An 18,200-nucleotide genomic window follows, 5' to 3' on the forward strand; every position below is an offset into this window, starting at 1 on the left:
AACGATGATGCAGCAATATAATAATAACAAACAGTGCGATAAACGCGTGTGATAGTGAATGAGCGAAAGATAGAGAGAGAAAAGGAGAGTGAGAGACGGCGAGTAAACGAACCGACAAAGCAAAACGAAATGCCGCAACAAGTGGAAATGAAAAGCAGTAAACGCAACAGCAGCGAAATCAGCGACAACAACAACAAGCAGCACATTTCCAATCAGAACGAGGCGACATACACGCAGCTGCGCAGCAAGCGCAGTCGCCAACAGCAGCAGCATATCTATGAGAATCTGCCAGTGTCGGCAACGTCGCAGCAGCTGCGCAAATACTTTCGCCGCGAGGTGATCTACGAAAATCTTTGTCGCGGCTGCGGCTATGGCGTCTTTGCAGCCCAAGGTCGCTACTGTCACTTCTGCCAGTGCATTGTCAGCGGCAGCGTCGTCGCAGCGCTGCAACAGCAGCCGCAGCCGCAGCCAACGTCGCCAACCAACAGTAGCGAGTGCAATATATATGAGAACATTTGCGAGCTCTGCCGCGGCATCTACAGCGACAGCGAACAATGTGAGTGTGCAACAAGTGCCACGCCCACATCAGCTCTAATTAACGAGACGCCCCAGTTGCCAACGTCAACGCCACCACCGCTGCTTTCGCTGCCGCCGCAAGCCTCTGCCTCGGCCGCTGCCTCTGGCAAGGCTGGCAAATCGCGGACTTTGCTAAACTACTCGAAGTCGAGCGCAGCGACGCTGACGCGTCTCTTTGGCTCGCTGAAGCAATTGAATCGCTCCGGCTCGCTGCAGCGTCGCCTGTTCCAAAGGGAGGGCGGCGCTGCCAAGGCCGGCGTCGGCAGCGGCGGCTCCCTGGAGATCATTCACAATGTGGACGAGGTTTTTCGCACGCAGGAAACGTTCGATATGCAGCGCATCTGCGAGCTGAAGCGTCAGCTGCAGTGCAGTCGCAGCGATCAGCATATCTACGGCAGGCTGCGGGCCGAACGAGAGCCGGAGCCAGAGACTCCGCCGAAGCCGGAACCACAGCCGCAGCCAGAGGAGGAGAGTGTAACGGATCTGGCACGCAAAAAGCCGCGCATTTCGCGCATGCGCCTGCTCCGTCAAGATGAACAGCAGCCGAGCTGCCAGGCAGCAGCGTCGACGCCAGCAGCGGCGTCAACGTCGGCGCTCTATTTGAATGAAAGCATTTGCCAGTGGATGAACGCGCTGCGGCGCGAGCTGCACAGCTACGAGGATGCCAACGGAGGCGTCGGCTGTCAGCAGCCGAAGAGCGTGCCGCCGGCCTACGAGCGAGAGCGGGAACGGGAGCAAGAGGCAGATTCGGTCATGCTGCGACGCAACGAGGCAGCAGCGGAGGCAGCAGCATTAGCAGCAGAGCCAGCGCTGCAGCAGCGTTTGGTTAACGATTTTAAGCGCAAGCTGCTGGCCAAGCGCGAACAGCAGCCGCATTTCCAATTAGACGACCAATTGGAAGCCCAATTGGCGCCGCAATGCAAAGCGCTGCTTAACGATCAACGTCGACGTCGCTGCGGCATCAATGAGCGACACGACGCGGCCTTTGTTTGCGAATTTCTCAGCGGTTTGGCGGTCAGTGAGAATGCAACGCCAGCCGAAACGTTTGAATTAACAGTTACGCCTGCGCCGACGCAGGCAGCAACGGCCACAACAACAGCAGCGGCAGCGCTGCTCGCTGGGCGTCTTTCGCTGCCTCAGCTGTGGCAGAGCGCTGCGCTTGCGGCCAGTCTGCACGGCAGCGTCATTTGCTTCTTTGGCTATGACAAACTACTAAGCGCCTTTTTGCATAGCAGCCAGCGTCGACAGCGACTGCGCAGCGTCGGCATTGAGCGCTGGCTGCGACGCTATCGACGGCTCTGCGAGAGCGACAGCAGCAGCAGCAGCGCTGAGCGTGAGTCAGCGTTGCGGCAACGGCAACGGCGACGCCTATTGGGGCCGCCGTCATTGGAGCTGCCAGTTGTGCCAGCGACGCCAGCGAGTGACGACGTAGCGGTCGCATGGCGTGTCGGCAGCGTTAGCGATACAATTGAGCAGAGCAAGAGCGAGAGCGAGATCGTGAACGTGAGCGCGTGCGTGCGTGAGAACGAGAGCGAGACACAAACGCGATCGGTGTGTGGCACCAGCAGTAGCAGCAGCAGCGGCGTCGTTGTCGGCAGCGTTAGTAGCAGCGCGCTGATGGCGGCACCCAAGCAAAGCGGCGACGCTGAGCGCTCCAGCTGCGACGACAGTGAAAACAATACCAATTGTAACAACAACAACAATAACAAGGAGCATGACAATGTCAGTCAGCAACAACAACAACTGCAACAAACAATAACACAGGTCAATAGCCATTCCAAGCAAACAGATTTACAACAAATTACAAATTACAACAAAATTATAAAAATAAAATACATATAACGAGCGACAACAGCAACACCAACAATTTGGGCTCACTGCCAGCCGCAATTGAGGCGTAAATTAATATATAAAAAAAAAACATACAACGGTAGTTGTGAGTGCGAGTGAGCGAGCGAGCGCGACAGGCAGCGCGAGAGGGAGGCAGAGTGAAAGAGAGTAGAAAGCGAAAGACTGTAAGAGTGAGTGAGCTGGCAACGAGCTGCAAAGTGTAGCAAATAGCAAATAGAAAAAAAAAACAAACGAAGCAAAACCCAAAAAGAAACCCCAAAGTACACAGTTGTTTTTTTTTTTTAAGTGTGTGTAAAAATAAAAACAAGGTTTTTTTTATTTATTTATATATGTATGTATATTATTAAACAAGGAAGGTATATAAATAATATTAGACACTACAAAAGATCGTTAGATAAATTAAAATAAATTAAAAAAATATAATAAATACAAAGTTAGAAGCGTAAAAATAAATATTAAATGAATATATATAAATATGCATGCATAACATACATACATACATACGTATATATGTATGTAAATATGCATTTATGAATAAATTCGTATGAGTAAACTTTCAAACATATATATATGTACATATATACATCTGTATGTATATACGAGAATAAACTTCCAAGTATGTACATATGCATATAAATATGTTTGCATGTATATTTGTATATGTTATATATATGCACATATGTATGTATATTTCTAATGCAATTTTTGTTCTTTTTTAAATACATTTTGGGCTCGTTTAGTTGGAAGCTTATTCTAAATGCAAGACTTCGAGTAAAGTATAAAGTTATTATGAAGATCGTTAGATGAAAAACGAATGTATTCATTTTGTAAAATAAATGCATGCATGTATACATATGCATATGTACATACATACATATATGTTATATATTTTAAACGCATATTTTTCTATATAAAAATTCAAATTTAGTTGTCTTTCAAAAAGTTACATCATTGAACTAAATACAGAAACTATTTTTTTTTAAATAATTGCACTATCAAAGTTCATCAATCAATATAAAAAAACAAATCCTTTAGCATAGTATAAAATAGTATAGCATAGTATAGTATAGTATGGAATAGTATAGTATGGAATAGTATCGTATAGTAAAGTATGGAACAGTATAGTATAGTTACTATGTAACGAGTAATCACGCGTACTCGTTTTGTAATCGCATGTAACGAGTAAACGATTTAATAATATACTTTTTTTAGTGTCGCATGTTAAAGATTAGATTGATGGTGATAAAGGTAAACAATTTTGCAAGGTGTTTTAAATTGAACTTATGCATGCAAATAATACCTACGATCGAAAAAGTAACTATTTAAAGTAACGAGTTTAGTTTGAAAGCTCTTTCTTTCTTTTTTTCTAATAATAATGCAGCGAGTAGTGATAAGAAACAAGGAATAAGAATCGTATATGAGCAAGTTGGAAAATGAAAAAGGAAAAAGAAATAATACAAATAGCGGGTGTATATAGAGAACATTAGATAGGAAGAATTTCAAGAGTTACTTATAGATTGCTAGTAGGATCACTTAACAAATATTTTTTTTCATATATAATCATAGTAGTTATTGGTAACGAGTATTGGTAACGAGTGCCCATGAAATTGTGCAAAATAAAATAACAGAAAACTGGCTATTGGGTGTAGATAGTTCGAACAGGAGTTTGCGCAAAGGGCACTCGTTAAACTCTCTTTCTGCTCATCTGCAAAAACAAACGAGTAAATATTAACATAACGAGGTTTTAAAATTCTAGCTGGAATGCTAAAAGTTCTAGTTGGAGTAATTTATATGTTGTGAAGTGCAAATCCAGAGAATTCCTTCTTTTTTTTTTATTGTGAGCGAGCCCAAATTGTTGGATATCTATGGATATGTTGTGGTCCATATAAATCTGTGTCTTCGGAATGTGCGGCTGTGACAACAAAGTTTTTTTTGTTTTTTTCTTTTTTTTGGGTTTCTCTTGAAATATTTGTAGAATTGTGTGATAAAAGTGCGACGTCCCGCCCCTCAGGTGCCGGTGCGTAATCCCAGCACGTCGCTTACGAAGCCACGAAATGAGATTGACAATGAGAATGGCAACAATTACAACAACAACAACAACAACAACAACAACAACAACATCAACCACGATGCGCTGGAAGAGTCAGCTGGGGAGAAGAAAGAGGATGAGCAAGAGCATGAACAAGAGGTGACGGTGGAGGAGGATGAGGAGGAGGAGGAGGAGTCCATTTATCAGACCATATGGCAATTTAAAACTCTGGAGCCAGTGCCAGACGCCAATGATGAAGACTTTGAGATCATCGCAGCGCCCGATGCGGGCAGCGATGATGACGCAGACGTCGACGACGACATCGAAACGTTAACTCTGCAAGCAGCCGCAGCATTTGCTGCCGGCGCACGTCACAAGCTGACTAAGCAGGCGACGCCAACAGCGTCGCCAACAGCGTCGCCGCTGCCGTCGCCAACGGCGTCCATGGATCAGGGCGCCTGGGAGACGGACGATGAGTTCATGTTTGCTAAGGCGGACGAACAGCAGCAGCGGCAGCAGCAGCGGGAGCAGCGCGCAGAGACGCTTAGCGTGGGCAGCACAGTGACCAATAGTACGGCAACGCTTGGCTCCATAAGCAGCGCCGGCAGCAGCAGCATTGACAGCGGCAGAGAGCTGAATGTTGCGACGTCGACGTCTACGCTGACGCATCCGCTGCTGCGCAACATTTGCATCTTCTACAGTCTCAAGGAGCCGCAGAAATATAGCGCCATCTTTTACGACTATCAGCGCTCGCAGATACACCAGCGCTTCATGACGCGCATACGACGCCCGGCGCCGCCGCCGCCAATAGCGTCAGCGTCAGCGTCAGCGTTAACAGCGACTGCAACTGCGACTTCAGCTGTATTGGCAGCTTTGTCGCCCAGCAATGATGACAGCGGCTGCAGCTGCGAGGCTGAAAGCGAGGATCTGCCGGATCGTATACCGCATCCATTGAAAGAAGATTGGGCTCTGGCCGTTCTCGCAGCGGCAGCGAGCAGCAAACGCGGCGTCGCTGCACGCGCCGGCCGCAAGCTGCGCGTACGTTCCAGCGCCCGCCTGCTCGTATCCACCTCGGTGCTGGCGTGGCGTGAGCAGCTCCAAGATGTCAACTGTTGTGAGGATGAGGAAGATATGGTAAGTGTAAAGAGCGCAACCCACTCTCTCTCACCCCCTTTACCCCCTTACCCAGTTGCTCAATTCAATGGGAACCGCAATTGCATTGTTTTTGCTGCGGCCCCATCAATTAAACGCTGCAAATTGCCAGCACAATGTGTGCGTCAGTGTGCGTGTACGTGTGTCTGTGCATGTGCCTGCGTGTGTGTCTGTCTCTTCGTGTGCATGTGTGTAACGGTTGATTCGAATGTTTGTTTGCATTGAGTTTGTGCCGTTTGCTGGGGCGCGCCACAGCCTCAGTCCCGGGTACTTTTCAGTTTTGGCGTTTGCATACAATTTTACACACAGCACCCAACAATGCCAAAGGGGGACAAATGCACTCAAGTTTTCCGAATGCTCTTTCCGATCATAACGAAAAAAAAACAATTAAAAAAAATAAGAAAATTAAGAGAAGTAGAAAATACAAAAATGTTTTATAACATTTTCTGTTAAATATAAAACTTTAAAACATAAAAATGAATATATTTATGTGTCCTGAGTCGAGGTTTTCGGGATTATTTTGTTGAATATATTGGAAAGAAACCCAATTGCAATTTTAATTAAAAAAATACCTTCTAGCCTTTTGCTTACATATATAAGATATTCGTTATCTATATATGTTAAATATATATAAATAATTTGAAATATATATGGGATTTCAGACATAATACTTTAGTATTACTTATGTTCTATTAGAAATGGATACATGTAGTTTTTAAAGATTATTTGGAATAACAATTTTGTATAGTATTTAAATACATATGTATTCTAATATTACTATGAATATAATATTTCTTGAAAAATGATTATGGCCCGCTCTACTGAAAATATTGCAAGTTCTAAATATTTTCATATAGAAGTTGCGTTCTACATTTGCTGCCTACCCAAAATTGACAACTGTCAAATAAAGCAAGTTAAGTCCAAGCTTTTAATGCTTTGGAACTATGACTTAAAGTTTTTAGCTTTTAACCTAACAATAATTTGAAAGTTTTATTTGGCTTTTTTTTCAATAGGTTTGTTATAAGATTCGGTTTATACTAAAAAGTATATGAAAATAAATTTTCGATTCAAACAAAAACTATGTTATTTTAAGGTAATCTTATTATTATCTATACTCCCTAAGATTTCAAGTTTTTGTGCGAGAGTGTATTCTGGCCGGCGACTCGAAAGTTCTTGCGCTTTTCGCGTTAGTCGTAATTTTATGGCGCTTTGTTTATATCATATGCTGTTGTTGTTGTTGTTGTTGTTTTTATTTTCATTTTATTTTGTATTTTTTTCTTTTGCATAATGTATTTTTATTTATTTGCCTCTCACGTTTTTCTTTGCATTTTATTTGTTATTGTTGTTGTTTTATTATTTCCCTTTTGCATTTGGTGCATTTGCCGTTGCATGAGAAATTCTTTGGAATTTGGCTGAGAGACTCGGTACCCCAAAAGTTGATTCACATATCGTTCCCTTCCTCTCTTGCCAGCCCCCTCCCCCCCCCCCCCACTCCTCCTTCTCTCCTGCGCTCCAACGCCCCGCTCTGCTATCAGCGACAATTATTTTTGCATACACAAGTCGGCAAGTTTTTAGGTTTTTGCCAGCAACTTTTTCGGAACCGGTTTCTCATTTTTATGCTGTCGTTAATTTTCTGCCCCACGCCCCCTGCCCCCGGCACCACACCCCTCAGCGACGAAGCGCGTCGGCCTCGTCATCGCCAGCGTATTGCTACTCGCATTTATCAGCATTTAATTGGTTAATCATTAGTCAAATATTTTTGTAAACTCGCCGAGTTCGAGTTCGATTTCGACTTTGGGCTCGCGACCGGGTCTGTTCTGTGCTCACCTTTTACATAATTATAGGTGGGCTGCGCCTCTTGAAAGCCATCGACAGAGCGCCTTTTCCCTCATTTTCTCCATTTTTTTCAAATTTTGTTATTTTTATCGTAAAAAACGGGCCTTGGGTCCCATAAACAAATGGCCGGATATTACGAGCAGAGCTTGAGAATTGCTTAAAATATTGCTTATCCCAATGCTCAAAAGCTGAAATCTTATTTTATTTTTATGGCTAAACTAATGTCACGTACCCAACATTATCGGATTGGCTCTACACATGGCTCCACCATCTGCTGACGTTTATCTAAATGTATAAATTTATATTTTCATAATAGTTTTACTTATTTTTTAGAAACATATTTAAATATAGTTCATGAATTACTGGATGACTAAAAGATATATAGGTAGATAGATAGCTATGTATAAGATAGATAGATAAATAAATAAATAGATACATAGATCTATAGATAATAGATATATTTGTAGATAGATAGATAGACTGATATACATATATAAATAAACAGATATAATATACTATGCATTTCTTCACAATATGAAGAACCATAGAACCATACCATAGTTTATCTTATTGTCTTACACAATTATCTTTCCTATTTTTTTAAAGCTAAGTCTAAAACAAACGAACTGATTATATATCATAAAGATGCGATTAATTGTTACGGTTAGAAACAATAAGAATAGGACTTTTATGGAATAAAAAAACACTTAGCTATATATTTTTATATATTGCATCAAATATAAATATTTATTTAAATTCGTTAAACCTCATTTATGTTTGCATAAAGCAAAAAACAAGAAACACTGCTGATAAGTTTGGCCCTGACTGAGTATTTGTTGCGAGTGCTCATGGCTAGGCTTCAATTTGAACGGATTGTGTTTTGAAATCATCTCATGTATGTATGCATACAGCTTAGATATAGCTAAGGTTAGCTGCAATATCATTGAGCCGAGCGGATGTTTGGCTATTGTGTTGCATTGACTTTGCCTACGCAATGTTAAGTCAACACATAGCTCGACACTTGGTAACAATTGGATATGTGGCTTATAGACAATCTCTTGGCTCCATTAACACGGTGTCCATGAGACATCTTATGGGGGCCCGGTTGATAACCGCAACACTTAAAGCAATATACCTGTAAAAAATAGATGTGCAAATAACACTTTAACAATACGCGCAGTCAAAACAAAACGTCTAACGGGTCAAATGCGTCGCCTTTGTTTGGTTTGTTTCTTACTTTCAGTTGTGTTTTTGCTCGTGAATACAGATACAGATACAGATACAGATACAGATACAGATACAGATACAGATACAGATACAGATACAGATACAGATACAGATACAGATACAGATACAGATACAGATACAGATACAGATACAGATACAGATACAGATACAGATACAGATACAGATACAGATACAGATACAGATACAGATACAGATACAGATACAGATACAGATACAGATACAGATACAGATACAGATACAGATACAGATACAGATACAGATACAGATACAGATACAGATACAGATACAGATACAGATACAGATACAGATACAGATACAGATACAGATACAGATACAGATACAGATACAGATACAGATACAGATACAGATACAGATACAGATACAGATACAGATACAGATACAGATACAGATACAGATACAGATACAGATACAGATACAGATACAGATACAGATACAGATACAGATACAGATACAGATACAGATACAGATACAGATACAGATACAGATACAGATACAGATACAGATACAGATACAGATACAGATACAGATACAGATACAGATACAGATACAGATACAGATACAGATACAGATACAGATACAGATACAGATACAGATACAGATACAGATACAGATACAGATACAGATACAGATACAGATACAGATACAGATACAGATACAGATACAGATACAGATACAGATACAGATACAGATACAGATACAGATACAGATACAGATACAGATACAGATACAGATACAGATACAGATACAGATACAGATACAGATACAGATACAGATACAGATACAGATACAGATACAGATACAGATACAGATACAGATACAGATACAGATACAGATACAGATACAGATACAGATACAGATACAGATACAGATACAGATACAGATACAGATACAGATACAGATACAGATACAGATACAGATACAGATACAGATACAGATACAGATACAGATACAGATACAGATACAGATACAGATACAGATACAGATACAGATACAGATACAGATACAGATACAGATACAGATACAGATACAGATACAGATACAGATACAGATACAGATACAGATACAGATACAGATACAGATACAGATACAGATACAGATACAGATACAGATACAGATACAGATACAGATACAGATACAGATACAGATACAGATACAGATACAGATACAGATACAGATACAGATACAGATACAGATACAGATACAGATACAGATACAGATACAGATACAGATACAGATACAGATACAGATACAGATACAGATACAGATACAGATACAGATACAGATACAGATACAGATACAGATACAGATACAGATACAGATACAGATACAGATACAGATACAGATACAGATACAGATACAGATACAGATACAGATACAGATACAGATACAGATACAGATACAGATACAGATACAGATACAGATACAGATACAGATACAGATACAGATACAGATACAGATACAGATACAGATACAGATACAGATACAGATACAGATACAGATACAGATACAGATACAGATACAGATACAGATACAGATACAGATACAGATACAGATACAGATACAGATACAGATACAGATACAGATACAGATACAGATACAGGCTTACATATGTTGCCACACGCCAAGGCTGAATCAATTAAATATAAAAAAAAATATAAATAAAAGAACAAATAATTTCAACATAGCAAAAATAACAACAATAACAAGGGCGCAAAAATTGTTCGTGCAGCGCATATAAAAATTCTATTTTCGTTTGCCGCACAGATACAGATACAGATGCAAATGCAGATACATATGAATATGTGGATACAGCCAAAGATTCATTTGTGCGAGTTTGTAAATTTGCGAGCTGTTGCCCAAAAGCAGCAGCAACTAATGCCGCGCATATTCTAAACATGCCCAAAAGCGCGCTCAGCGGCAGCCGCCGCACTAATTGCAAAAACAATGACAACAGCAACAACAAAAGCGGCAACAACAACAACAACAACAACAACAACAACAACAACAACAACAACAACAACAACAACAACAACAACAACAACATAAAGCAGCAACTACGCAATATTTGCCTTTTTGTTTATGCACAAACAAACAAAAGCAACAATAACAAATTAAGCAAAATAAAATTAGAGTTTAATCGAGCGCTGTTATACCCTGTACCCATGAAATGGCTCGTAAGGGGTATAAGGTCGCATAGAGGCTGTATGTAACAGCCTGAGGAACGCATCCGCAATCCCATAATTTATATACACAATTCTATGGCTGATCAGATCTGTGATGCTCTGTCAATATAAATGCCTCGATCTTGAAATATTTGAAAAACTTATGACCAAAAATTGGAGAAAACTTTCTCGTATATCCTACGCAGTTTTCTATTTTGATTTTTTTTCGATAAATCGATTAGTTTGGGTTTTTTGTTTAACATAATTGATATTTAATTCTGTCTATACGCAGCTTTTTATTATTATTTTTTGATTTTAGCATATTAAAATATGATAACAATCAATAAATAGACATGTAGGGGATTCGTAGTTAGCTACGGGGTATCTCTTAGTCGGTGACGCTTGACTACAGCACTTTTTATTGTTTAATTTAGAATTTGCAAAGAGAATAAGAAAAAAACAGCGCAGCTTAAACGAATAGTTACAGTGGGATTAAATAACATAATTGCAAGCGGATTGTGGCCCCTTTTTGTGTGCACCCTATATTACTATTTGTGTGCACCCTAAAGATATATCTATATATACAATATATATATTCTTGAGTGGCACATTAGAGATATTCTTCAGTCTGAGCAACTACATAACTATGGAATACTATTAGCATATCAAGTTTGTGTATTTATTGATATCTATAAGACAGATTTAAACCAAGATAAATATCGGAATTATTAAACAGATATATAGGATATATATTCTTGATTGGTCGATCGCTTATCCGCTTCTATGTTAACTAGTCTTTCAGACTAACATCACGCAACCTTGCCTTGTTACGTCTTTCTGTTGCAGACACTATATATATCGGAATCGACCTGATCGGATCACTTTATCATATAGCTGCCATAGCAGTTATGGTTCAGATAATATAGTTCTAGTATAAGAAACTCTTTTCTGTTTAAGAAATATTGGCCTAATTTGTTATCTCTGAGTGTTATGCTCTTTAAGTATGAGCAAAATCTAGAATATAGTTCTATTATGTCTATAATGGGTTGATAAATAAGTTTTTCTAATTGAAAAAATTTAACATAAGCTAAAGCTAGCATATAGCTGCAATTGTTTGAAAAAATAGGTTTTCTCTATAGAAAACTTTTCTGTTTAACAAGATATCAAACATGTCTGCAAAACTGGTTCATATATATAGCTCGATTTGAACCAGTTTAGATAGATAGATGGACATTTATAGACATCTTTCTATATAAACTGCGTTCTTTCTAGTTTTAATATGATTTGTGTTTTTCTCAATTCTCGACTTATCTCATACACTTATATATGTATATTATAATTATTGTATATTTTAAACGAGTTGAAAAGTGATGCGTGTTTTGTAGGGTATTCTCTTTTGATATTTATATGTTTTTGTTATCGTTGAATCGTGACAGTTGCTCTATAAAAATGATATTAACATTTGGCTGCGGCACAAGCGGAACAGCAGCTGTTTGGCCAAGTTCCTGGAATGCGAAATCTATTCGTCTAGCTAAACAAGCTCGTTAATGTTGAGTACGTCCGTGTGTCTGTGTGGGGGTGTGTGTGTGTGTGTGTGTGTGTGGGTGTGGGTGTGCAACAAAATTTAGTTGTGCGTACGACTGGCACAGACGCCACCGCGCCCGGTGCAAGTAACTCAAGCTGCCACCAAGCTGTTTGTTGTGCTCGTGTTTACAGCTGATTTAGCTGCTGCTGCGGCATATAGACGGGACGCATATAGATTTCGTTTCTAGCCAGCTGCCCCGGGCTGTGCTGCGTACCGGCAGACGGCCGTCTACAGGTTTTGCGGTGGTGTCGCTTTGTTTATGCCACCGGCAGCCGGCAGAGGGCAGCCGGCAGAGGGCAGCCGGCAGCGGGCAGCGGGCGAGCAGAGACGAGTTGTATAATGTGTAAGAAAATATCAGAAAATACTTATGAAAAGCGCCAGGCCAGGCGAGCCGAGAGAGCGGGAGAGCGGGAGAGTGGGAGAGCGGGAGCGATACGGATCGGATCGGACAGAACTTACGGCTATAGATACGACGATAAATACAACAAAATCGTGAAATGCTCGAACACTTTTCTACATTTCGTTATCTTGGGCACATTAACCGTTTGCGTTTGGCATTGCACGCGTCGCTCTTGCTTTTCCAGCAAATCGAATTCAATTTCTTATCAACTTGTGTGTCTTTTCGTTTTCGTTTTCGTTTTCTTTTTCGTTTTTGTAATTTGTATTTTGTTCTTGCGTTTTCCGGGGCGTGCGCGCAAGCAAGAGATAACAAATGACTGGCAAAGGCAAATCGAAGCGTCGACTAACAACGGTGAGCGTGCAGCGAGACGACAACAAGAAACAATTGATAAAAAAAAAAAAAAACAGCAACAACGACTAAATAAAAGGCAGACACGTAAATCGAGAAAAATCAAGCATCAGCTAAATATACATACATATATATACATTGATATAGATATTAAATCAGCGCCGGGCGACAGCAGCACGAAAAGCTGCAATTAATTTGCAGCCGTTGCTCAAATTGTATCTCAATCGCATGTCAGACAGCACGTAGCCCCCCACGCCCCCGCTCCCGCCCCCACCCCCGCCCCCGGTAACGCCCACGCGCTGCCACGTATCTGATAGTAATTGCATCTTGCATCAGTTTCTCAGTTTACTTGTATTTGGTTTTTCTTAAATATTTATGTGCGTGTTGCGTGTCTTGTGCTTCCAGATTGTGCCAGTGACTGATATTCTGCGTGCCCAGCAAATCCAGGAGGACAGCGAGGTGCAGCAGTCCCAGCAGACGACCATATTGCAGCGCTTCAAGAGCGCCTCCATTGGCAATCTTGTCGATCTGCCCGGCGAGGATGACAAGAAGTCCATCAAGAATCGCATGCGCATGAAATGTAAGTGTCTGTCTCTGTCTCTGTCTGTGTCTGTGTCTGTGTCCCAAATTAATAATTAATTAATATATTAATGATATACATTAGTCTGATTAGCTCTACTCAACTCTCAATTTAACTCTCAATTCACATTTGTTATATATTTTATTTTTCTGAAAACCGAATCGAAGATCGTAATAGTCTATATATATATATATATATATATATGACATATGCAACTCAAATATGTGCTATACTTAACTGGCTGCTGGCCAATTCTCTAGCTTAGTGGGTCAAAACAAGCAACTAGTTAACAGACGCCTTGGATCGGGCTTTAAGCGAGTTGACAGACGCCTCTGCTACGTGGTGGCCCGCTCCGTGTGGCAGGGCGCCCCGATGTCTGCCCCGTTGATAAATGCCAAGTCCAAGTTTCCCCAACCAAATTGGTAACGAACAGCTTGGCCTTAAAAGGCGGCACATGCGCCCACATACACATGCACACACACGCGCACACACACACGCGCACACACTTAGATATAGAAACAGACAGCTTTGAATGGAATTGGAATTTGGGAATGCGAATGCGAATTCGAATCATGGAATGCGGCTTGAATTGTTCGGTTAATGGAGCGCAGAGTTGGCAAGGGGGCAGGGCAGGTGTCTCATGCCTCTCTCTCTCTCTCTCGCTCTCTCTCTCTCTCTCTGTCGCTCCAACTCTCTCAATTTGTAGCTGCGTCTGTTTTAGTTAATGAAAGTCTCGCGGGTTTCACTTTTTTGCTTTTGTTTCTCCATTGTATGCAGGGGAATTACAGTGAGTGACAAAATGATTCACTGCGGGGAATCTTGGAAGTTGGGAATTATTTATGATTTTTTTTTGTCAGCTTTGCTATTCCAGTCGCTCAGATTCCGTATGCAAAAACGGCCGCATGCCCAAACAAGGTGTATCGAATGCAGGCGTTAAATAATATAAAACTACAAATCGCAGTCGCAGTCGCAATCGCAGTCGCAGTAGCAGTAGCAGTTGGAATGGCAGTCGCCAATGCCAGTAGATATTCAGGTAGCTAACCGAGTTGTTTGCTGATAATATAATTATTATCATTGTGGGTGGTCGGCGAGCGTGAGAGAGGGAGGCAGAGCGATAGATAGAGAGAGAGAGAGAGAGTAAGCGAGACAGATGGATAGACGCTTTGCAGAATGTAGGCCAAGTTTTTAGCCGCCTTCACCAAAGCGCAATTTTATGCTAATTCCGTTTGCGATTTGTTTTCTTTTCATGTTGTTGCCAACAATCGGAATGCTGCCCCACGTTGCACGCTGCAGTTGCAGTCAACAGCAATGTGTTCCGACTGTGAGTATCACTTATAATATACATACATACATACATATATATTTTATATATATCGGCCAACTAATCACATCGCACCCGTTTGCAGCAATCGATCGCCGAAGAGCGAAAAGAAGTCGCGCACACGTCGCAGCCAAGTGAATAGCCTCTGTTTGGACGAACAGTCCAAGTATCCGCTGTTTGGGGCCCGTCTGAATGCCCTGGAGCTGAACATGTCCGATCATCCGTATGTGCCGCGCTTCGTTGTCGACGTTTGCGCCCACATCGAGCGTGCCGATTGCATTGAACAGGATGGCATCTATCGCGCCAGCGGCAACAAGCTGCTCGTCGATGAGCTCAAACGCAAGCTGACCCACCTCTACGATCCACGCTGCCTGCAGACTGATGACATACACACGCTAACCAGCCTCCATAAGCAGTTCTTTCGCGAGCTGCCCGCCCCGCTGATCACACAGGAGGCCTACGAGCGACTGGGACGGTGTCTCACCGATGATGCCGCCATCGAGCGGATGCGTTTGGCCTTCGATGAGATGCCCGAACCGAATCGTTCTACGCTACGGTTCCTCATCAAGCATTTAACCAAGTGAGTGCCCAGTTCAAAGCTGTTGATAGATCTTTTGTGAATGCTCAAAAAACAGAACATAATAAAAGACAAAAGAGTGACAGATTTGCACGGCAAAGATACGAAATGTTGCTTTGTTAAATATTGCATAGTTATCATGAGGATAATTTGGTAGTACTTTTTATTAAACTTACAATGAACATGAGTAGCAGCTTGCACCCATTTAATAGCACTTCATGTTAAGTATGCAATGAAGATGAGTAGCTGCATGTTAAGTTTACAATGAGCATGACTAGCTCCATTAAGAAACTGCATGTTAAATTAACAATGAACATGAGTTGCTGCATTTCGCAGCGATTTGACAAAACATCATCTTAGTTTAAAAATGAAGCGATTTAAATAAACTTTATGTTATATTTACAATGAACATGATGAGCTCAACAATTTAATAGAACTTCATGTTAAATTTACAATGAACACGAAGAGGAGCAATTTGATCAAATTTCATGTTAAATTTACAACGAACCTGATAAACTGCATTTCTCAGCAATTTAAAGAAACTGCATGTTTTACAGTTAACATGACTCGCTGCAGCTCGCAGCTATTAAATAAATATTCAAGTTAAATTTACAGTGAGCTCGATTAGGCAACAATTTGACTCAAATTTACAATGAACACGAGTAGCAGCCATTCGATAAAACTTCATGTTAAATTTACAATGAACTCGTGTAGCAACAATTCCACTCAACTTTACAATAAACTCGATAAGCTGCATATTTCGACAATTTTAAGAAGTAGCTGCGGCTGAATGCAGCACATACTACAAATTCGAGAATTTCTGTAGATTTCGGTTATTAATTTAACATGTTATTTACATGATCGAACAGACATTGTCTCGGTCTGTGCATCAAGTCTTCGAAAATGTAAGCAGCTGGCCCAAGGCCAGAAAGAGCAGCATGTCTGCTCGATATCCTTGGCAGCAGTCGGAGACAGATGACTTGACACTGTTTATAGTCTAATTGATGTGTAAATATAATGAGAGCAGCCGAGGCGCATAACCCAATTAGTTTGCTGAAATATTAAACCAAAGAAGCAATAGATAATTACTTCGATTTGTATTAATGAAGCCTTTGTTTTTAACCTTCCTTCACACAGCGTTGCAGCGTCGAGCAGCTCGAACCGGATGCCTGCCTCCAACCTGGCCATTGTCTGGGGACCCTGCTTGCTGGCTGCGAACGATATCAATTTCGATATCGGGCGAATGAATATGCTAGCCAAGGTGCTAATTGAGAACTATGAGCGTATATTTCGTCCTGCTAATGAGCGACTTGTCTGTTAAATATAAATATATATATATATATAAATTTATATATAGAGAGAGAGAGAGAGAGAGAGAGAGAGAGATGTGCAACAACAGAGCTGCAGACAACAATTCCAAGGAAAACATCACACAAATTGTGCGCCGCATAGGAAAAGCGCTATCAATTAATATTAATTCACAAATATATATACATATAGATATATATATATATATTTGGACATTTTCAATCATTTATTGTAATAATTCTGTTCTTATTTTTGTGTCTTGCTCCCTTATTTTTTTTTGTGCTTATTTTAATGTTTATTTATTGTTAAACAAAATGTTCGATACGCGAACATTTCTTGTAGTCGAATTCAGCAAACAAGCAAAATACTTACCAAAAAGACAGTAGACTAAGTTAATGCTAATAACTAGACGCATGTACATTATGATATATACCGTACAGTGAACGCTAGCTACGGCGCACCACACACACACACACACACACACACACATTACTCACATATTAAGTATATTTTATTATACAAATATGCGTAGATATATTCTTGATTAACATATTTTTTTTTATATTTTTACCTTGGTTTTGACAATGTGACCAAATACTTAGCAGCATACTCTAGGCATTATCTATGCATAATGTTCTTTAGCGATATATCAAAACAAATACATATACATACACACATATACATATATATATAATTACATATATATATATATATGTATATATTATATCATAACTGTCATGTGATAAGATTTTGCCGCCGTAGTGTCTTTTTTTTGTTTATTTTTTATTGTCCCTAATATAATTAGCTATGTACATTTACTGTATACATATATATGCTAATAATAATACAATTAACTAGCATTGTGGGTTGTTTGGAGAACAGCAGCAGAAGCCAAAATAACAATAACAACAACAACCACAAGAGTTGCATATGTTCAATATGTTTGCTATCTCAATAAATCTGACAAGTATTTAAAAAAATTGATAACTTTTTGCTTTTTTAAGAAAATTCTGTGGAATTATTGATGCGAATTGAAAAAGCACACATTTGCGCCGACATTCTGGATCTAGGTTTCTTTGTTCCCAACTTGACTATATGTATTTCTTAATTTTATATATATAATTGCCCGTTCTGCTGAAAATATTGCCAATCGTAAATATTTTCATATAGAAATTGCGGGCTACATTAGATCTATTACCAAAATTT

At 40.4% G+C, this 18,200-nt stretch overlaps 1 protein-coding gene across 1 annotated transcript; it reads left to right on the top strand.

The window, feature by feature from the left end:
* On the top strand, positions 1-17,042 carry RhoGAP18B (Rho GTPase activating protein at 18B). Its single transcript, XM_064682250.1, has 6 exons — positions 1-2,340; positions 4,403-5,590; positions 13,614-13,788; positions 15,082-15,109; positions 15,195-15,689; positions 16,824-17,042. The coding sequence occupies exons 1-6, from the start codon at positions 130-132 to the stop codon at positions 17,005-17,007; spliced, it is 4,281 nt and encodes a 1,426-aa protein (XP_064538320.1). The 5' UTR covers positions 1-129; the 3' UTR covers positions 17,008-17,042.
* The last annotated feature ends 1,158 nt before the right edge of the window (positions 17,043-18,200 follow it).

This window comes from Drosophila montana, unplaced genomic scaffold (assembly GCF_035044405.1).
Source record: "Drosophila montana isolate Dmon_TW-CO22-7 unplaced genomic scaffold, ASM3504440v1 contig_2481_1, whole genome shotgun sequence".
NCBI lineage: Eukaryota > Metazoa > Arthropoda > Insecta > Diptera > Drosophilidae > Drosophila > Drosophila montana.

Excerpts from the sequence above, each read along its gene's own strand:
- RhoGAP18B (XM_064682250.1), top strand. The coding sequence starts at position 130 with ATGCCGCAACAAGTGGAAATGAAAAGCAGTAAACGCAACAGCAGCGAA. Across the intron at positions 13,789-15,081 it reads GAATCGCATGCGCATGAAAT|TTGCAGTCAACAGCAATGTG; the intron begins GTAAGTGTCTGT and ends TGCACGCTGCAG. Across the intron at positions 15,690-16,823 it reads CTCATCAAGCATTTAACCAA|CGTTGCAGCGTCGAGCAGCT; the intron begins GTGAGTGCCCAG and ends TCCTTCACACAG.